Source organism: Colias eurytheme, chromosome 12, assembly GCF_061535395.1.
Source record: "Colias eurytheme isolate Ceu_HAF_F1 chromosome 12, ilColEury1 Martin Lab GWU primary, whole genome shotgun sequence".
Classification (NCBI taxonomy): Eukaryota; Metazoa; Arthropoda; class Insecta; order Lepidoptera; family Pieridae; genus Colias; species Colias eurytheme.
In genome coordinates, this window is record NC_142991.1 from 1,101,575 (window position 1) to 1,123,403 (window position 21,829).

General features: G+C 33.2%; 1 protein-coding gene across 1 annotated transcript in view; it reads right to left on the bottom strand.

The window, feature by feature from the left end:
- LOC149903771 (uncharacterized) overlaps positions 1–21,829 on the bottom strand; it is a 149,526-nt gene that overhangs the window by 21,691 nt on the left and 106,006 nt on the right. The window contains exons 7-9 of the mRNA XM_090108180.1: positions 12,318–12,513; positions 2,972–3,083; positions 1,079–1,304 (exon numbers count right to left, since the gene is read on the bottom strand). Coding sequence (XP_089964306.1) covers positions 1,079–1,304; positions 2,972–3,083; positions 12,318–12,513 — 534 coding nt within the window. The remainder of the gene's footprint in view (positions 1–1,078; positions 1,305–2,971; positions 3,084–12,317; positions 12,514–21,829) is intronic.

Sequence of the window (21,829 nt, forward strand, 5' to 3'; positions counted from 1 at the left end):
AAATGTAATATTAATTATTTTGATAAAATGCTGTATTTCAGGTGAAGCTTTCGCAAAGTTTTCGTTATCGACTGTTCTACTTCTGCATGATGTAAAGTTCATAAAAACGATAATTAGTTCCAAAGTAAATTGCATGTTATTTAAACAAAACCAAGTCTTTTTACGTATATTTGCACACCGCTGCAAACTTATCTTATTGCCTCGAGAGACAAGAACTACACAAGTACGTTCAAAAACTTAATTAAAACTAGGACAAGCTGGCTAGTTGGATGCTAATAAAGTTTAAATGCAGTCCATTGTGTAAACTATCACAATGCGAGAAGGTTGTTATTTGTTTGTGCGATCTGTTGTAGTGGCGACTGGAGTTAAGCTAACTTGTTTCGATATTATGGTACAAATAATCGTTAATTAAATGTAAAAGTCTCATCGTCCTGAAGAGGAAGGATTTTTCCCTATTAAGATGCTTAGGGTAACTGGAACCTGAGTCATAATAAATCAGAAAAATATTTAATCGTTATTTAATATAAGGGGTGTAAACATTTAGTACTTCCTCAAACTTTTACCACCTTTTTATGAGATAAAGATAGTTTAGCGTGATGAGAAAAGCAGACTTTTAACGATATTTTTTTGTTTTATCACCTCATTTGGTATTTATTAGTAATAACTATGTCTTATGTTTATAAATGATAGTTTTTATAGTTGCTTTAAAGATGAATCGATTTTTGGTTAGTAAAGACGTAAGACTGTTCTTATCACTATTAGATAATATTATTCAATACTAAAACATGTGTTTAAATCAGGCAATAGGTGAGTAAACATATTAAATAGTGAAAAACTTAAAATATTACACCGTTTGTCAAAATAAGTTCATCATTCTCATAAATTCATCCACACCACACACATCAACCAAACCCGTAATATTAGGGTATATTTTTTCACACTGTCTCGTCCAATATAGTATATCAAATAAATAATAATCATTAAACCAAACGTGCCAACAAAACACACCCCCCCACATACACCACACAAAACTCACAATCACACACCCACCCAACAACTCACACCCTACAATACTCACAATCCGCCAGCGAGATCTTCGCCCGATACCCCGCGAAGTGCCGCTCATGATCAGATCGAAACCGCAGTCTCAGCACATGTCCCCTTGAGCGGTGTCTCAACAGTTTCAACTTCCCCCCCCAGTCCCCACAAACACGACGACGTAACCCCCCCGAAGTGCTGGTGGCTCGCCAGCCAGCACTGCGACCGTCTGATTCGGGTAACGGACTTGCTAGCTCTTCCAATACCTGGAAAAGTATTGGTTACTAGAGACCACTATAAACAACTAGACTCACAAAAAAACCTATTAAAAGCAAATAAACTAATAAATGTTAGAGCTGTGTTGTAGAAAACATTGATTGAAATTAACAACTTATCTTGAGAGTATTATAAAGTTATAAGATAACTCTGCCTACGTGCGAAGGCTGAGTTTTGCTTTGGACAATTTTTGAGCGTGAGTCTAGTTCTTTAAATTGTACGTCGATGCTCGCAGGTGACTATATCCAGTCAATAACAATAAGAAATTACAAAACAAACATAAAAAATAAAGAAGATTATATATTCCATCATAGTATCAGTGAAAACTCGTCTAAACTAAATTTTACAGTATGCTATATTATAATGAAATTAGGATGTTTGCATGTTTATGTTACAAGTTGACTATTCGGAGTCGGCGTTTGTTGCACGCAAAATGTATATAGTTAGACGATCTGTGGATAATGTCACTGACTGTTTTTGTATAATTTCTAACATTTCTATTGATATTCGTTGCAAAATGTTGTGATATGTTTTCCCTTAGTCTAAATAAATACAAGTACCTGGTTAATCACTTAGACTAATGGATGTTGATTTGTTGTTTAGATTTAAGTATAACTATTATTTTTTTCTCACTGTATAATAACACTTTTTATAGTTTAATTGTACGCATGTGGTGTTTACCTACTTAAATTGTGCACTTAGTTTTAAGTTTATTTTTTTGTATACTTGCTCATTTGTGTAACAATTACTGGTAAACCTAAATAAATAAATAAATAAATAAAATAAAGAAAAATAACAGAATCAGATCTGAAAAAAAATACGACAAAAATAGTCTATCCCGGAGCCTTAGCTTAAAATATTATGTGAGAAGAATACATGTTATAACATCATGTCCGTTTGATCAAATATTTCCTATTTATTAGCAAACATAAATTTCTTATTTATAAGCAGACCCATATTCTAGTAATAAACTGCCTACATGGCGCAATTTTGTAGAGCGAACGTGACCAAATTCAAAACATGTTCCGTTCCCATTTATCCAATTACTTTAGCATTTAAGGAACACATTAGAACTGTGCTGCTGTAAAAATTTGGCATCGTTTAAAGTTTAAAATAAAAAAATTCGCTTAGTTTTGTTCTCCACTTGGGCGACACCCAAACCGTTTCAAAGTCATTGAGTAAATTACTGCCATTATGATATGCTAATGATCCATACGTTGAGGACAATCTTGAGCGGGTGTTCTCGACGTGACAATTACCCATTTTATTGGCTCATTGAAGCGATTTGACGGCTAATTTAGTGGAACATGTAAATAGTAATGTATGCAAATTGCTAGTAACTTGATTAGGGACATGTAAGGTACTGTAGATAGAAGAGAAATATATTGTTATATGCTACTTTTGTTGGCTTTTATAACTGAAAAAGTCGATTTTGAATACTGTAATGGAAAGTATAACCTTCGAAAATTCATAAATATATACGAAATTAATGAATTCACTAAGAACTCTCTCATTGAATACCTACCAGCAATTTGAAGTTATTTAGGAAGAGAAACTCAATTATCTAGATTGGCAGTACTCATAGAGATAAAGAATTTACGTCCCAACATGTTTACAACATAAACTAAGTAAATTAGATAATAAAAGCAACAAATACCTCGTTTTCTGAGCTGTACGAGTGATGATCTTGAACGGTCCAGTCTTCTGATCCATGCTCGGTGTTGTTCTCTAAATTCGGCTCCAATATCTCTAAGAAGTCGTAACTGCAACTAAAAGATACAATTGTCAATAAAATGTATGTGCCTGAAATGTTTATCGAATTGGTCGTTTTTCTTTTGTAGCTAGTCTGTCGATTTTACGGTATTTTGTAAGAAATGTTAGTGTGAATAGTTTTTCTAGTTAATCAGAAAGTTAAACAGCTGAAATATAAAGGAAGCCAGTACATTTTTTTAAGTTAAGAATGCTATACATGGCTCAGCAATTGGTAATATTATCATCAACTGTAATAACAATTTGATAGCCAGCGATTTTTCGGTAACCTTATCTTGAGGAAAACATCAACCGAGGGCTCAAAGTCGAACTCACATACAAATATCACAGATATACATAAAAAGGTCTGATTTTCCGCTACATTCGATCAAGGAAAATAAACGAACACCAAAAGAAATCTTACAGACCATGTTTCCAATTCATCCCAATTCGGACCCAAATACTTTTACGCTTGTTTTTCAGTTTTCACTTTTATAACAGAGGAGATGGGAAATTTGTTCGACGTCAGTTCGGAAGCGAAGCAAAACATGAATAAATAACACCTGCTTCACTTCCGTACCCGAGTGGAGAGAGGGCACAATAACAGAGCCGGCTAATACCGTGTTACCTCACTCTGGCCCAATATCGGCCCAAGTAATATCATCTCATCTGATTTGCCTTCGAGTTACAGGCGGATGCGATTCTGTTACAATCGTAGAAGCAAGGAGACGGTGATACGTAGTATTATATCAATATAGAATTTATGAAGTTTCAAAATGAATAACGTTCATTCAATAATTTTTCATCCAGTCAATGCAGAAATTTGTGAGTAAACGATAAATAAACGTTGGTACAGCAATCAATTGTAACCGAAACGATTTTATCAGAAACAAGAAGGCTAACCATTCCTACTTTTGTTACTCTGTTACCAAAGTTAAAGCACATGTGATTTTTGAGGAAATAAAATTGTAGTAGGATTAATGTTTTCCATAAAACATTTTCCTCTCGCTGGCTCCCGTACCGCGACCGCACATACACAAACACCTGTATTTGGCAACTCCATTTACAATATTGATTCTATGCCGGTTGTTTTACCCGTTTTGTACGTGCATTTTGTGATGCAGAACTTGAATATTACTGTAATTTGTATCGGAAATGGAATTTCCTTGTTAAAGTTTAACATTTTCAGTCGTCTTTATGAGGCATAAGGTTGAAAATTGTAGTGTCATTAAATTTTGTAAATGTCAAAGGTGATGTTTGATCATTGTAATGGATGTAACTTAAGAATGATAAAATTTTAAGGTAATAATGTTGAGTACCTTATAGTATCTACAATGTGTATTGAGTGATGGATTAGTAAGTTATTTCTGTAGTGACATTTTGTGGTAGACGTAATTGGACACTTTCTGATTACAATATATCATTTTTATGGAAACTTTCTATCCTGCTTTATTTTTGTATTAAGGATACAATATAACTATAATATGTACATTATATATTTCATAAATATAAAAATAATATAAAATTCCAGGGACTACATTCGTGCGTGAAACTAGATATAAAGCTATCAAGAGATCTATCGTTCGGATCACATGTTTCCACATTGCTCATCTTTATAATAGCCCAATATTTATAAAGCCTAGTGATGATACCATGGCAAATACATCATACCGAAGTAAAATGTAACTTAACGGCATGTTAGACATCCGCTCGCTCGTAAACCGGTAATGGCTTCGATTTTTTACAGCTGCGTCCTTCGACTAATGGCTCGGCTAAATTTGCTGGATGTGCCAATTCAGACTTAAAGAGTAATGGTGTGATTATTGCGGATTGAGGAGTTATTAAAGAGCGTGATTATTAGGTGTCGTATTCGCCGGTAGCCAATCTTGCGGCATTAATCTGATGTAATTAAATTCGGAGCGGAAAATCTAATTTATTGGCTCGGTTTAGGTTTAGGGTTTAGGTTGCTAGCGCCTCTATTAAGTTTAGATCTAATGCTTGATATACAGTTGATGGATTTCAATGGAATGAAAAGTAATCGTAAAAAACTACGCAACTAAAAACACAAAATAATAATATCTATAGACGTTCCCAGTAGCACATTTTCATAGCTGAGGTTGAAACAGTTTCAATAGTTTCCATTAATAAAACAGAAAATAATACAAAAATATTTGAGCCACTCATGGTTATGAGTATTTGTTTTCGTACTCCACGATACACCCGAATTCACACAAATATTGGATTTATCAACGAAAAAATATGCATAAAATTTTAGTTGAATTTTTCGTTAGCAAAGTCATACGACGTAAAGTTTGAGCACACTCCACGTACAAATACGACTTTTTATATTAAAAAATGAATTTAAAATGAACTTTCAAGGGGCTAACTTGTAAAAGGCTGTCCACGACTGCATAGAAACTTGGAAGTTGAAAGTTCTGCGTGAACCAGTTTCCAGTTTGTTTTACCCATTATTTTTAAAGAATATTCGCCGTAGGTATTATTTTTCAGGCTTGACCTATCTTAATTTTAGATGTCTGTGGTATTCAAGATTCATGCTCACTTGTAAAAGTGTTCCGTTCTGTCAAATGACTTTTTAAGTCTGTCTTAAAATGATCTACATTATTGCTACATAAAAGGAAAACGAATCAACCGTCCGCGTCGCGGTCGCAAAGATGTTTGCATGTTTACATGTTATTATGCTTAGTTATTATTTATAAACAATTATTTGCTGTCATCAGGAAATACTTGTATTATTATAAAAACAGAATTTCTTTGCCAAACAATCGTGATTTAACTTTGATAAAAATTTACAAATTTTTGATTTCACTTCATCATCATCATGAAATTCGTATACATATAGTTAATCTTTAATCTTTTTACTAGCATTCGTACCTAGACACATTGCTAACTCGGTTGAAATAGAAAGATTTACGATAACTTCACCCAGATCTAGGCGATGTATCACATGCTGAGTCAGATAGCTCACGGTTGGCTCACAGTTGGCTTGCTTGGCTCAGCGACTCGGGAGCCTGCCAAATGTCCGCTCAGCTCCTCCCCACTTAGAGGTATGTAATAGTATTGCCTATTCGTTCGGAATACATGGAAGAATGGCCGATAAGAGAGTTTTATTTGTGCGACGTGCGTGGTTATGTGATGGAAGAAATTTAGTTCAAGAGATTGTTCTTAATGTATTGAATAACTTGCAGTCACTATTGAAATGTCTATTTAATAATTGTGACGTCATGCAGCAGAAAATTAATACTGGGATGTGTGTTCTGTAAATATTTTTATACGGTTTACGTTAAAAATAGCAGTAATTTCAGTATTCCGTAGAAAATATAGCAATTACTAATTAGTACGTGTTTGCATACAGCATACTTAATGAGCCTGCATTTAAGTTTGTTTGTAAATAAACTCGTGTGAATTATGTGAAATGAAATAAACTATAAATAATTAATAAACTTCGTGCATTTGAATTTGCAAAATTGTACTAGAATAGTTAATATTTTATTGCATTACGAGCAGTATATAAAATAAATGTTAATCCCCTTAACGAGTTCAATACATTATATTGGAATAAAGTATCTATATATGGTGGCTACATTAATTTATACGTTTAATTAATAGATACAAATGTTATAAAGAGGAAAGTTTTTTAAGTAAGTATGTTTTTAAGGAACATCGCTCGCGAACATAACCTAACCATCATCAACACGTGTTTCAAGAAAAACCATAATCGGAGATGGACTTGGCGATCTCCGAATGGGCAACACAAAAACGAGATCGACTATATGCTATCCAACCAAAGGAAATATTTTCAAAATTTTGAAGTCATGAACGTTAACTACCCGTCAGACCATAGGCTAATAAGAGCATCAGTTAATATTTCTAAACAAATGAAAAGCAGAGCCAATTTCACAAACAAGTCTGTAACCCAACTAACGAACAAAGAAGAAATAACCAGATATAATGAAAACCTAGAGAAAATGCTACTCTACCCAACTACAAACTGGCAGAATATCTCAGTACAAAACTATTACGACAAGATAAAAGACGCTATCATCCAGAGCTTGAAAAAAGTTAGAAAAGATAGAAGAGAATCTCATAAACAACACAAAATACTAACAGATCGCACAGCTTTTTTACTAAAAAGAAGAAAAGACTTACAAAGAACAAAAAATAAAACTAGATCAATGAAAAACGAACTCTCGGCTCTCTACAAAATAACAAATAAATACATAAAAAGGGACTACGCCACATATAGACAAAATACAATAGAAAAGCACTTAAAACACACAGGAAGTACAAAGAAGGCATTTAAGGATCTCAAAACAAGCAGGACTTGGATAGAAGGACTTGAGAAACTAGATAGAACTGTGCACAAACGAACTGACATTATAAATGTAGCCACAGACTTCTATAGGAAACTATACAGCGATAATAAACAAAATACAATATCAAGATCCACCAATGTAACTGATAATAATGTGAAGCCAATTTATGAAATGGAAGTTATCGAAGCAATAAAAAGTTTGAAATTAGAAAAAAGCCCTGGTTCCGATAACATCACAAATGAATTACTCAAAATATCACACAAAATACTAGCAGTACCATTAACAAAGCTATTTAACCTAATTTTACAAACTTCTGAAACACCCTCTCAATGGTCAGAATCAAATATCGTTCTTCTTTACAAAAAAGGCGACCCGAAGGATATTGGTAACTATAGACCAATAAGCTTGTTACCTAGCCTCTACAAACTCTTTTCATCCATTATTAATAAAAGAATCAGTACTACACTGGAATTAAAACAGCCGACAGTACAAGCTGGTTTCAGGAAAGGATTCTCTACAGCTGACCATATCCACACAGTTGAACTAATAATAGAAAAGTACCAAGAACAACAAAGGCCACTATACATAGCTTTTATTGACTACCGCAAGGCATTTGATATGGTAACACACACAAGTATATGGGAAAGCTTAAAACAGCAAGGAGTAGAAGACGTGTATATAAAGGTCATCCAAAGCATATATACTAATAACAAGGGTAGAATAAAGCTAGAAACTCTCGGACCTAGCTTTCCTATAAAGAGAGGCGTCAGACAGGGCGACCCGCTATCTCCAAAAATATTTATAGCCATCCTGGAAGAGATCATCAGCAAGTTAGACTGGAGCAGGTCGGGATTATACATAAAGGGTGACTATCTGAATCACTTAAGATTTGCAGACGACATAGTATTGTTTTCCGAAACTGGCTCTCAGCTACAGCGCATGATCGAATCATTGCATCTAGCTAGTATTAAAGTGGGATTGGAGATGAATCTTACCAAGACCATGATAATGACAAACAGCAGGAGAAAACCAATAACAATAAATGAAATGCCACTGGACTATACCGATAAATACATATACCTAGGGAAGAGTATAAGTTTTGATAGGAAAAACAACGAATCGGAAGTCGAGAGAAGAGTACAACAGACTTGGAATAAATATTGGAGCATGAAAGAAATTTTTAAAAGTAACCTTCCTACATTCTTAAAAACGAAAGTTATGAACTCAAGCCTTCTACCATGTTTGACGTACGGATGCCAGACCTGGAAGTTCACCTCGAACCTAAAAAAGAAAGTCACAACATGTCAACGAGGACTAGAGCGAAGCATGCTTAATATAAAGAAAATAGACAAAGTACGACATACAAAAATAAGGTCAATAACCAAAGCCACCAACGCCTTAAACTATGCACAAAAACTCAAGTGGAAATGGGCTGGACATGTTGCGAGGCTTGAGGACGAGAGATGGACCACGAAAGTAACTTTTTGGAAAGGCCCGATGGGTAAAAGGAATAGAGGAAGACCAGTGACTCGTTGGGAAGACGAGATCATACGGACTGCCGGTCCAAACTGGAAAATGATTGCACAAGACAGAGAAACTTGGGCATCTTTGGAGGAGGCCTTTACCCAATATGGGGTTTCTACAGATAATGTATAATGAAAATATAAGTGTATAAATATGTACATAATTATATAACATACAGTAAAAATTGTATTTAAATAACAAATGAACGGCTATACTTACTACATAATATAATACAACACAACTTACTTTTAAATGTATAAATTTATGAACTAAATGTAACTAGGTATATCATAGATAAAAAAAAATGTTTTTAAATAATTGAAACTTGTAAAAATGCTTAAGTAGAAAATAAAAGGCTTTTTATTTTATTTATTATTTATTTATGTTTTTAAGGAATTGGCGCAAAAAGTACTGGACGGATTTGGATGAAACTTCACAGAGATTGAACATCAGAATAAACGTCAGAATAATATTTGATTTTGCTCGCGCGTGAAACCGCGCAGCACAGCTAATTAGTAAATAAACAAATTAACAGAAGCTCAAAGTATTGTTCCAAGAATACACCCCAACATAAGCCTAATATAGTCGACCAAATTCCCAATGTTGAGACGTTTGATCGAGCGATAACGCAGCCCCAAAGACCCGGGTCGATTGATTTATCTCCAGGGATCGGTAACAATCCGTCTAGTTGCCTCCACGTGTCTCGTGAACCGTATAGTGATGATAGGCGATAACTTGAATGTGTGGTGTAAATTTTAGTGCAATAAGTTTTTGCCTTTTGGTATGACGAAGGAATTGTTTTGTGTCCTCTCTTTAGTTGCTGAAAATGTATTCCTGTTATTATTTTAGTATTTTGCTGTTTCTTTGTCATGAATTGGCTTATTCTTTGTGTTCCTGCTTACTTTCACATTGCATCCCATGCCATTTGCCTGTTTGTAAAAATGTATCCCTTCGTTTCTTCTCAACTGGCATAAAAATACCCTATGTCAAGTTTTAATATGTGTTAAAAATTCTCCATATTGTTTAAACCAAAATATCCAACTTTCTAAAGTATCCAACAGCCAACTATACTCAAACTCCAATAAATAATTCTAAGACAATAGCAAAGCGTAACCATTCCATATATGTATACCGGCCGATGTAAGCACAACAAGAGCGATTTATTTCCCGCGGATCGTGTACATCGACAATTTATATCCAATCTGTTGAGACAAGCGACTCGCCACGCAATTTCCGCCCGCCATGGAAACCGATCAGTGAATTATTGTCGAGATGGAGTTGTGATCGAAACTTTACAACATTAATAGTTTTCTGTTTTATCGTTGAAGTATTGCTTGGCAATTTATTTTAATTTTTAACTTTGTTTCCGAAGCTACTATTCATATTTGTGGTTTTTAGAATGATTTTTTCAAAAGAAATTAGGTTCTTCTCTTCTCGATTGTATCTCTTTTTAAACATATTAATCTCGTCTGACAGTTATGTTTTGGGTATTTTTAAACGTCACATCAGTTACGTACTGATTTAAAAAAAAATATGGAAAAAACTATTTAAGCGTGGTTGACCGTTTTTTAGGAAATAGTAACGATGAAATTAGACATTGTATTGTGCATAATGAAATTGTTTCCAAAAACAGCATAGATTATTTCAAATATTGTACAAATTGTAACCTGCAACTACAAAATAAAGTTTATCCCCAAGAAATGAAAGGTATGTAAAATCTGTTTTGTGAGTAAGCCAATCCGAGCTCAATTTCCTATCAACCGTGATCCGATCCATTCATCGCGGAAACGAGACGGTGGCGGTCCCACTTAATTATACTTGCATCAAATGAACTGGGAAGACGCCTGGAATATCTATAAGTATCTCTGCTGTGGTAGTGAGTGCTATAACTGGAAGGTTTTGATTTTAGTTGGTGAATGGCCTTAAATACAGTTTTAATTTAACACGAATTAGAAAATCTACACCTTAATTATACTGGGAAGGCGTCTGGAATGTCATAACTCATAAGACGTATACTTGGTACTGTGGCACGTACTAGAGTACCTACTGCTGTTATTGACTTCGATCTTATTTGACAGGGAATGGAAGTCCTCTATACCTAAACCAGTTAAGAAAGCTGGTAACTAAAAATTCCTGTGAAATTAATTGAAGAAAATACAACTTTTCTAGTTAATTTAATATGCAATAGAGTGGTATGGAATATACAGTAGGTATACATGTAGTCTACCTGTGTAGTCTACTATTATAACCATTCAAAAATTTTAAATGAAATGATTATAATTCGATTTAAAAGTTATTATGTATTCAATTTTATCTAATTATCTACGTTTGCATGATTATAATAAATACGAATTAAACATGTTCAACATCCACAAATTAACGTGTGTAATGAAATTAATTATAAAGTTTACTTAATTAATTAATCTTCGTAATTATTACGTAAATTATATCCGCCGATATTCGCAGCATGTTTTAATTTATTGATAACTAGATTTCCGCCCGCGGCTTCGCCCGCGTTTTCAAAGGAAAAGCCGCATAGTTCCCGTTCCCGTGGGATTTCTGGGATAAAACCTATCCTATGTGTTAATCCAAGTTACCCTCTATATTTGTGCTAAATTTCATTGCAATCGGTTCAGTATTATTTGCGTGAAAGAGTAACAAACACACACACACACATCCTCACAAACTTTCGCATTTATAATAATTATTAGTAAGACATTTCGAAGCGATATGTAAATCATTAAATTACACAATTGTATGTAACCTCATATTATAGTCCGAAATAATCTTCCTTGTTAATATTTATGGAATCATGTCCGATATTTTCATGAGCCTCGACATTAAAATGGTTTTAACAATGCGGGAACAGTCAGTGGTCATGACTCGTGGATTTTAAAGAAAATAAATGAATAAAATTATCATTTCATTCAGTAATACAATAATTGAACGTGTATCCGATGTTCTACATTTTAATCGAAGAATAATAAAACTTCAGAATATATAAAACTGGGGATCTTTCGTTATTACAATATGATGCACTTAGCAATTTCTATCGAATCCGGCGCAAACGTGCTATAGACCACATGTCAAGTGGCTGTAGCCACCAGTGGTGGTCACCAGTGGCTGTGGTCGGTGGCCCGTTTGCGCCGACCCAAGTTACTAATTTATTAGTTTGTTTGGCAAAGGTTGCATTGAAGTGAAACTTCTCTAATAATGCGCGTTGAGAGTAAAATTTCAAGGTCGCGTAATGGCGAAACCATCACGTCATAGAGTAAATAGTCACGTCATAGGAAGTTTCAGTTCTGACACGTCCTTTTTAACCGATTTAAAAAAAAAAGTTATCAAAAAAATAATTCAGCCGGTATATTTTTTTCTTTTGAGCTATAGAGTACTTACTGCGGCTCGTACTCCGTGAGCAGCTCCTCGAAGTGCACGCGGATGGTGTGTGCGGGCGGCGCGCGGACCTCGCTCACGCACTCCGCGTCGTCCGGGTACGGGCGCGGGAAGCCCGGGCTCGATACCGTCGCGTGCTGGTGCGTGTGCGACAGCACTATCGTTTCGTTGCACTGCACGCGCGATGATTTGTATGGATCTGTAAGAATAAGGGGGTGTACAGAAACTATATACAGGCAGTCCTCGTACTTAAGCATGTTAGGTTCTCCAAATACGCGACGTAAGTCGAGGACTGCCTGTATACGAGCTGTTTTAATTTTCAAAACATATTTAATTCCTCATAAGGAAAGTAAGAGCGCAAGAGTAAGTAAACTTCCTTTAAAATATACAAGGGAAAATGCACGAGACAGAATTAAACACATATACTTACTACATACATAAATTATTCAAATTATCCTTCATGGGTGCTAAACTTAAGTATAAGTTAGATATGTTTAAAATTTTATGCAATTTTCTATATGTAATGTAGAATGTAGATATTACAATATGTTTACAACAAAGAAGCATTGCAATTGAAACCATTGATCAGTCTCAAATATCCTCCACTCAACCCTAATGCATTCCAAATAAAATAAAAGAGAGAGATAACAAGCCAATGAAGTTATCTCAACATATTTCACATGTTATTTGAAATTCATCCATTGCTATTCAGTAGGGAACGAATACAATATGGTATAAGGATATAATGGTATTCAAACAAATCTTATTCTTTGTTATTTCATATTCATCACTTTATGCAATGTTCTTACGCATTTCTATTATTATTGAAAATAATATCGTGAGTGGAAGGCTTTATATGTCTGCGTTTGTGGGTATGATTTGCATTATTGAATATGGGTCATAATTTCGTAATTTCGAGCGTGAAGTATTCAATTTCCTAAACACACGTATGTAGTTTATACGAAATAAATTTTTAGAAGATTACTTCAACTTTCAAGTAAAATTATTTTGCGTTAAATTAGGTTTCAGTAAAACTATGTAATTATTTTAACACATTATAAAGTTGGTTTGCGAGTTATCTAAGAGGGTTTGTTTGCAGAAGTTGGATGAATGTGTAGTGAAGTTAGCGAGTCCCCCGGAGACTCATAACAAGTATAATCAGACAGTCAAAACAAATATTTTAAACGTTATATTATTACAGTACTTTCAGTTAAGTAAGTAGTTCAAATAATATTACTTTAATATTATACAAGCAACTATTTTACACTTATATACATTTATTAATGCCACTTTCTCGAAAATATTTGTAGATACAGGTTGTATACGTAGTATATTATTATTAGTCTGTGATACAGGTAATCTATAGAAAATACTAGTGTGACTATGTATGCAACTTGTCAAAATATGCATAGTGGGCTTGGTAAAAACTTTATCGGGGTATAATTTCAATACTTTTTCCGTTGCATAAGTATATTAAAATATATCCAACAATTTTAAATATTGTTCTTGATGAATATACAATATTAAAAGTGAGTTAAAATGCGAACCATGTGTGCTGTTATGCATACTGTTGGGTATTAAAGCTCCGTAGTCAAAGGGAATGTAATTTTAGTCCTTGATGCATGTATTTACATGACTGGTTTGTTTACAAACAAGAATATATTGCTGTTACGTGTTACATTTGTATGACACCAGTTTGCTTAATGATAACTGACCAATAACTGACCAATTTTTGGTCTGTCAAAATCCAATACAATAATAAAAATAAATATTTTTTTCAACCGATGAAAATAACACAGAAAAAACTAATTGTAAAATATTATAAAAAATACCTTGCTTATCTCAAAATTTAATAAAAAATATAAAAGCATTCAATCATCAGTCAATCTAAATAACCGGCTCTGAGATAAAATTAAATTGATCCAAATTGATACACGATTCATAAGATTGTAATAAAATTTATTTTCTTCGAATATTTGTTTGCCAATTTTGTTTCAGTAAATCTTTATTGGTCTATTCAATAGAGAACAAAGGAAGCAGATTTAATTTTATACGGCCTCCGCTTGTTTTTTCAATCTATTGAAACATATTTTATTACTTGAAGTGTATAACTTGAAGAACAGTTCAATAGTTACCATTTGTTATCCCGCAATTATATAACTAATAACTATATATTCTTAAATAAAAAAAATTACATTGAAATGCACTTCAATATAAATAAAAATTAACTCTCTGAACACGTAGCAGATCGACTCATGATCCCCTGTTATCGGCTACGAATCCCACTGCAAGCATTATGGTTACAGAGGATTTGCTACGCTTTACATGTTTTGCCCGGAATGTACGGAATTAGCATAGAGTACTCTCTACAGCTTTTTACGTTAGCTACGGAGCTACGAACTATATTGCAGAGGTTCAAAAAGTATTTAAAAGTAATAATATCTAGCTTGAATTTATAATTATATCATGTTATTTAGATAAGATTAAAAAATATGCAAGAACAAAACGCATTTGAAGTCATACATATGATATAACTCAATGATTAAAAAAAATCTGTTTGTAATGTAGACACATTAGAACCACTGAATAGAATGGGATGAATTTGTTATGTCGGTATCGAGTCGAAACTTCGAGAACCTTTTTGTCCCGATAATAAAAGGTGAAGGAGGTGAAATAGACGATGGAAAATTTTTTTTGGCATACGGCTATCGTGTGATAATGTGAATTGCACGGAAACGGAATCAAAAAGATGTGTAAATAAATAATTTACGCTCAATACAACAGTAACAACAAAGTTGATAACAGCGAGGCGGTCTCGTTAACCGCGGTTATAATCGTAAAAATGCCGTTAAAAATGTCGACTCATAACTCTTCCGTATATCTTAAAGTTCAAAGCATCAACCCGGTTTAAATGCACTGAGATTGCTGTTTTTATCTATATTTAATAGTCGGATAAACCTGGTTATGAGTTTATTCGTTTTAAACACTTTTGGACTCAATTTAAAACTGTAGTTTCGTTTTACATTAATTTTATATGAGGTTATGAATATTTTACAAAGACCGCTTTACAAAGCTTATGTTTTAAAATAATTTGGAAAATCCAAAAGTGCACGCCTCATAATTTTTTTTTAATAAATACATATTTATTAATTATTATTTTTGTTTATTTAATAACAATTAAACCACATCGAATCAGACCCTGAAAAATGAAAGGGTTCTATTCCTGAGCATACTCAAGCGTAAGAGAAAAAAAAAGACTCGATTAGTAAAGTATTTCGGTCGCTATCGTGTTAACAAGAAAAAGGATCCGCACATACACACACACGGACGTCCAAGACAGAACTTTTTTAAACTGTTTTTTAACTAGTTTAAATAACAAAAATGACATCAAAAATATCATGAACGTTAAAAATAGTGTTTTTTCTTAATATGTGTGTGTATGTATTATCTTACAAGTGCAATGTATGATACATAAAGACATTTTAAGTTTGAAAAATCAGATGTTTTGCGCGAAGTGACAGTAGTACCCACCTCAACGCTTCGCATAAGAGGCGTGCAATATAAACATTACTTTTCCTTATATTTTGTATGAGTTGTGACTTATACATATATCTAGCTTGTTTTTTCTGGATGAAGCTGTTTGATCTGTTCGCTATAGGCATTTCAATACATATAAATATTGTATTTCTGCCAGTGCCTATCAACATTTTTATGTCACCTCTGACTATTTTTCTCGCCTATACCTATTTACTATTTTTGTTAACACTACATATGCATAGGTATTAAGACTTATGACTGAATCTTCTACAAATATAACCTATTGAATGTCATGTGACATGTCAATATCAAGTCAATGTCATCTTCTACAAACATGTATAAACTAATGAAACATGGAAGTTATGTCTATTTGAACTTTAAGGTCTGCTTATCTTCATTAAACTCAATCTATGTTTTATATAGTCTATTAACTTTAAAGACAATTTCATCTATTATATTAACTAGACATCAAGCTATTTGAGTCGATTAACGAACAATACAACTTTAATTAACTGTCATCATTATCAGCCCTCCTGTGTGGGTATAGACTATAATCTTACTCATCCTGTAAACTTATTACTTCGGCAATTGGAAAAGTGGTATAGGAATGTGCATAAATGGACAGAACAATCTAGTCTAGTTTAGAATCCTTCTGATAAAAGTCGGATAAGCAACTCTCCAGATCGTAAACAAGTTGTTATAAATAATTATCCTAATAATATTATGTCGTTTCATACAATTTAAAACCGTATCTTTAATTTGCACGCAACATTTACGTAACCCGAGTCGATAATGTGCTACGCATAAAAGTCCCGTTAAGTGCCAAATGGCTTGATATACTTAAATGTTATTGACGTTATAGGGATGCTCGTTAACTCGATACGTGACAACTGCGAGTGGGTTATTAACCTTTTGGGTTATATTTCAGATTGGCTGTTGCTAACGAATGCATTTACGGTTTCGAAACCATGTTACATTTAAATTTTACATGTATTTTCGTTCTATATAGCTCTGGAAGTTTGACTAATAATAATTGATGACTTTTCGTTGCGGTACAGTTAGTCTATTAGTATAGATTTATACCAATCCATATATTAATATTATAAAGCTGAAGAGTTTGTTTGTTTGTTTGAACGCGCTAATATCGGGAACTACTGGTCCGATTTGAAAAATTCTTTCGGTGTTAGATAGCCCATTCATCGAGGAAGGCTATATCTCGCTAAGACCAACAGGCAACAGCAGCGGAGCACTGCAGGAAAAACTTCGGAGCATAGCTAGTCCATAATTCTTACATTGTAAAATGAATATAGCCAATAATATTATACGTGAATATAATATTATTGGCTATATTCATAATTATGTAATATCGAACATGAATCAAATTCCAATAACAAACTTACAATAACACGAGGTACCGCTGCCAGAAAATAAATATTTTTCTTCATACTTTATGAAGGGTCTTCGTAGAGCAAGAGATATATCACAACAAATACCAAGTTTCCGAGACCCTTTCTGTAAGCTATTGGTTATTGAGTTCCAAATAAAGATTAAGATTAATAATTTTTATAAATATGAGATAAATTATGTGAACATTATTAATTTTGTATTGGTATTTACAATGAAAACTATATAAAGATAAATTCCGTAGAGACATCAATAGAGATCGGCGCGGGCGTAGAGAATGTTTTCGAAGTTATTGTATTTTTTATAGAATGAATATATTTTTTGTGGCCTATTTCTAATGGTTATAGTGAAAAAGATAGGGTATGATAATGTTTTGAAATTATTCTTCAACATTGCGAGAGAAGATTTTTGTTATGGTGACGACAAAGGAAAATCGACTTGTTAAAGGCTATTACAGTAATTATTTTCAAACTCAAACTCAAACATTCATTTATTCAATTAGACTACTATTTAGTAGCACTTTCGAATCGTCATTACATAGTATTTTTAACATTTACCACCATTTTTTGACTTACTAACAATATAATAGATACTTATACCACATTTACAGTTCAATACAATGACTTATATACTTATAGCGTATTGTACTAAATAATTAATCCTTTCTGTTCTAAGCTATTCATGTAATTAATATATAAGTAACCTAATTGAGGTATAGGTATGCAAGGCATCTATTCTAGGTACATCCTAATTGACCTACTTAGTGTTTTCAATTAATATTTCATTGTATAAGCTTCAGGCAGTTTGTATTGCCTAGAAAAATTAAATTAATCGATAATATGTCGGTAGAATTAACAACTCATTTTCTTTTGTGCTGATTGATTATTCTACGATGATAAAAATGAGTATTTTCAACTTGCTATGAATGTTTTTTACTGTGCTATTTGATATCATTTTATTTTTTACACTTTTTCAGTCATATTGATACTAATCAAATAGAACGATAGAAGGAAGAAGCAAACAGAAGTTAGATAATTTAGGAATCTATATATATAAAACTCAAAGGTGACTGATATAGTGATCTATCAACGCACAGCCCAAACCACTGGACGTCAATACGTCTACAATACATCTACCTGCATGCCAAATTTCAGCCATTGGGCTGTAGATGTTAGGACGTAGGCATCCGCTAAGATAGGATTTCCCGAAATTCTTGCGGGAACGGGGAAAACGGGGATGCACGTACCTAATTATCTGACCTTGCAAACGGTGTTTTGCAAGCAATATACTTAGCACCGTGAAAAAATCATAAAAAATTGTCTAGACATTTAAGAAAGCTATAATAAAAAATCTAATTTTTTTGTCAATTAAATCGAACAACCAACACCCAATCAACGAAAATTTTTCACAGACGAATTTCAGATCGAGAAAGTCATACATATTTCACTTTTTATTCCGAGAAACAATTGAAGCCGGCAGCGAATACAAATAGTGAAGCAATGAAAATTCTTTGAACATGCACTTTGAAAATTTATCGGTAATGGAGGAGTAAAAAACTGGTGCACAGTGCGGTCACGAAATGGTCATAGCTTAGTAGCTTAGGACGTTTTGTACTGCGTAAATATCCTTTAGTGTAGGCATATTGCCAGAAACATAGAGAATGCTTGCTTTGCTTAATTAAATTAAAGAAATAAATAGGAAACGGTGAAATATGTTAGAAGTATTTTACACAATTTTTGTGCATTTAAATGAATATACGTTATTTTATAGAGAAACAAAGCTTCAATAACCTCTAAAGCACGACGTTCGTTATTCATACTTATATCTCTGAGTGACAGTATTGACAGACTTACAGTTGTTGGATATATCAATGCTTTCCATATATCTGGGAATTCATTCAACCGTCATTCAATTCAGCTCAGTAGCATGAATAGTATTTGTATAGAAAAATAAATGAATTATTGTATCAGAATTAGTACAGCTTCTGTAAAAAAAACTCTATCAAAAAGTAACAAAAATTTACGTTATAATATATAAAAAACAATAATACTTAATTCAGTATTGTCATGAAACCACCATAATTTAAACTTCTAAAAACAAAGAACGAGCTCAGCAAAAGTTTGTAAAAAATAAATGGCATAAACTAAAATATTCTCTACCTCCCTAATGTGCCATAGAGAGTGTCATTTGATGCATGACAATAGTGAACTACAAGTAGGTCGACTACGTGACAGGGTGTATATGATTTTATGAAATAATTGGACATTATATTATTATTTAGAAGGACTATACAATCTTGTTTAGTTGTCATTATTGCTAGTTTCATTAATCTTGATAATTGCAGAAGTTTGATTGGAAGGATATAATATATAATATAATCACTTGACAACAGTAAAAGGTGAACAGGTAGATTGGATTGGAGAAGCGTAAATAGGCTTCTATTTATGTTATTGTTACACGATCGAAGCTGTAGTAAAGCGAGTGTAGGTACTTATAAAATGAATGCAGTCTTACATCTTAGATAATATACTTTTGACTGTTTTTTTATATTGATGTGTGTTGATGAGTTAAGCAGATAAAAAAGGATTTTTAGATTGTTAATGAAAAACTGACATACATAATCAATGCATTCAAAACAATTGAATAAAAATTCACCTTTCAGATTTAAACAAAACCCATGGTCACCGCACATGTGGGTGACACATGGTCGGTAGGTATAACGACTTCCTGCGCCTTTTGAATGGAAAGCAGAGCATTTAAAACCACCTATCTTTTACCAGTATTGTTTTGTGCGACGCATTCACCGTACTTTGAGTGGAAAACTGTTTCACGTCAGACAAGAGAATTCTAGTACTCCGGGGAAATGTGGAAGAAAAACATGCATAAATAACAATGTAATATAATGAGTGAGTTATACTAATAAGGTGTGAAGTTTTTCAAGGCAAAGCGTATTTTGTTTTACATATTTTTCTATAAAATTGGGTTTATGAAAATGAGAAAACGTATAAATAGATGACATTATCGCGTTTGCTTGTTGTGAACAATACCTTTTCAACATTTACGTTACCTTTCAAATGGGTGTGAATACCTACTTCTGAAATACTTCTGGTAGGATTTTTTAGAAAAAATGTGATTACCTACCAATATTTAATTTGGATGGATTATGAATAGTAAATAATTACTGTTATGTTTTCTTTGTATAAATTTAACAAATTAATGATTTTTTAGAATATCGTAACTTTCACTCATAAAATAAGGAAGTTCAGCGGAACAGGCAGTAAATAAATAAAAACAAAATACCTTAAGGGATCTGTTATGAACTTTGAACCGTGCATGCTACATCATATATTATATTAGTTTAGAAAAGTTGAATGTTTTACTTTAAAGTCTCTAAAAGGCACGGAGGTTAAATAATACAACGAATGGGCAAAGTTTGGCCGTTATTACTACCTTGGGTATTTATTTATTTAAAAAAGTGACTTCTGTGTATGCACTATGCAGTCAAATTATAATTTACAATATTTCGTAAAACGTGTAAACTTGGAACTTTGCTTTATGAATAAAATTTTGTAAGGAAACATTATTAAGTAAGTTCTATTTTTAAATTGAAATTTAAAGCTTAAATCTAATCACACTTAGTCCTTTCAAAGCGCAAGCTCTTACAGTAGAATGTGAGGAAAGGTTACAGTTTTGTATACTGATACCATTAAAGAGAAACTGCATAAAAATAAAGACAGAATAAAAATACAAAGGCAACCTTATCGCTTACAGCAATTTATACAATATCAAAGAATCATAGTATTTTAAAGATGCATCGACTGCAAAGCAAATGCTTCTGTGTAAGCGACAGGTCAAATTTAAACTACCAAGCTTAATTACACGGAATGAAAAAGTAATGCGAAGCTACTGAAATTCAAGCCTTATTAACATTCCCTTTATGGCAGCTTAAGATTATATTTAGGATTTAACTTTCGTAGACTGCTACGAAATAGCTCTACGAAACCGTAGCAGTTAGATGCTAATTTAATCTGCTACGAACTACTCCGTAACTACATTTGTTGTGGGCACAATTGAATCGTTGGCATTCAAGATGCAGCTTGCAAGGGTCATCACGTCCAGCACGTGAGCCGGGCTACGTGACGTCACGGCCAGGTGACAGCTCATCGGTAACCCTTTATCGTCTCGGTGTAATAGCCATTTGAGCGTGTTTCATGTACTCGGAGGTGGTTACGGGAATATTGAAGGGTAGTTTTAGTACTTCGTGAGTGTCTGAGGCTCTTTTATATTTATTAACACGTTATTAGAATATTGCTCATGTGGTTGGGTTATTTTATTTGACAGGAATGTAGTAAATTTTATTCTGAATGAGAAATGCTTACATTGAGCACTAAGAATTGAAGGAAGGTACCTATTTGTTTATTTATTAAACTAAATTTTCAGTCACATGAACGGAAAACAGATCTAAAAGTTAACTTGATGTATACGATAACATAGTGTTGGTAAACTTCAGATGATAATTATCAAGTGAACCTTCCAGCTACCCTTTACAATGAAGGTGAGGGGTGAAACCCCGG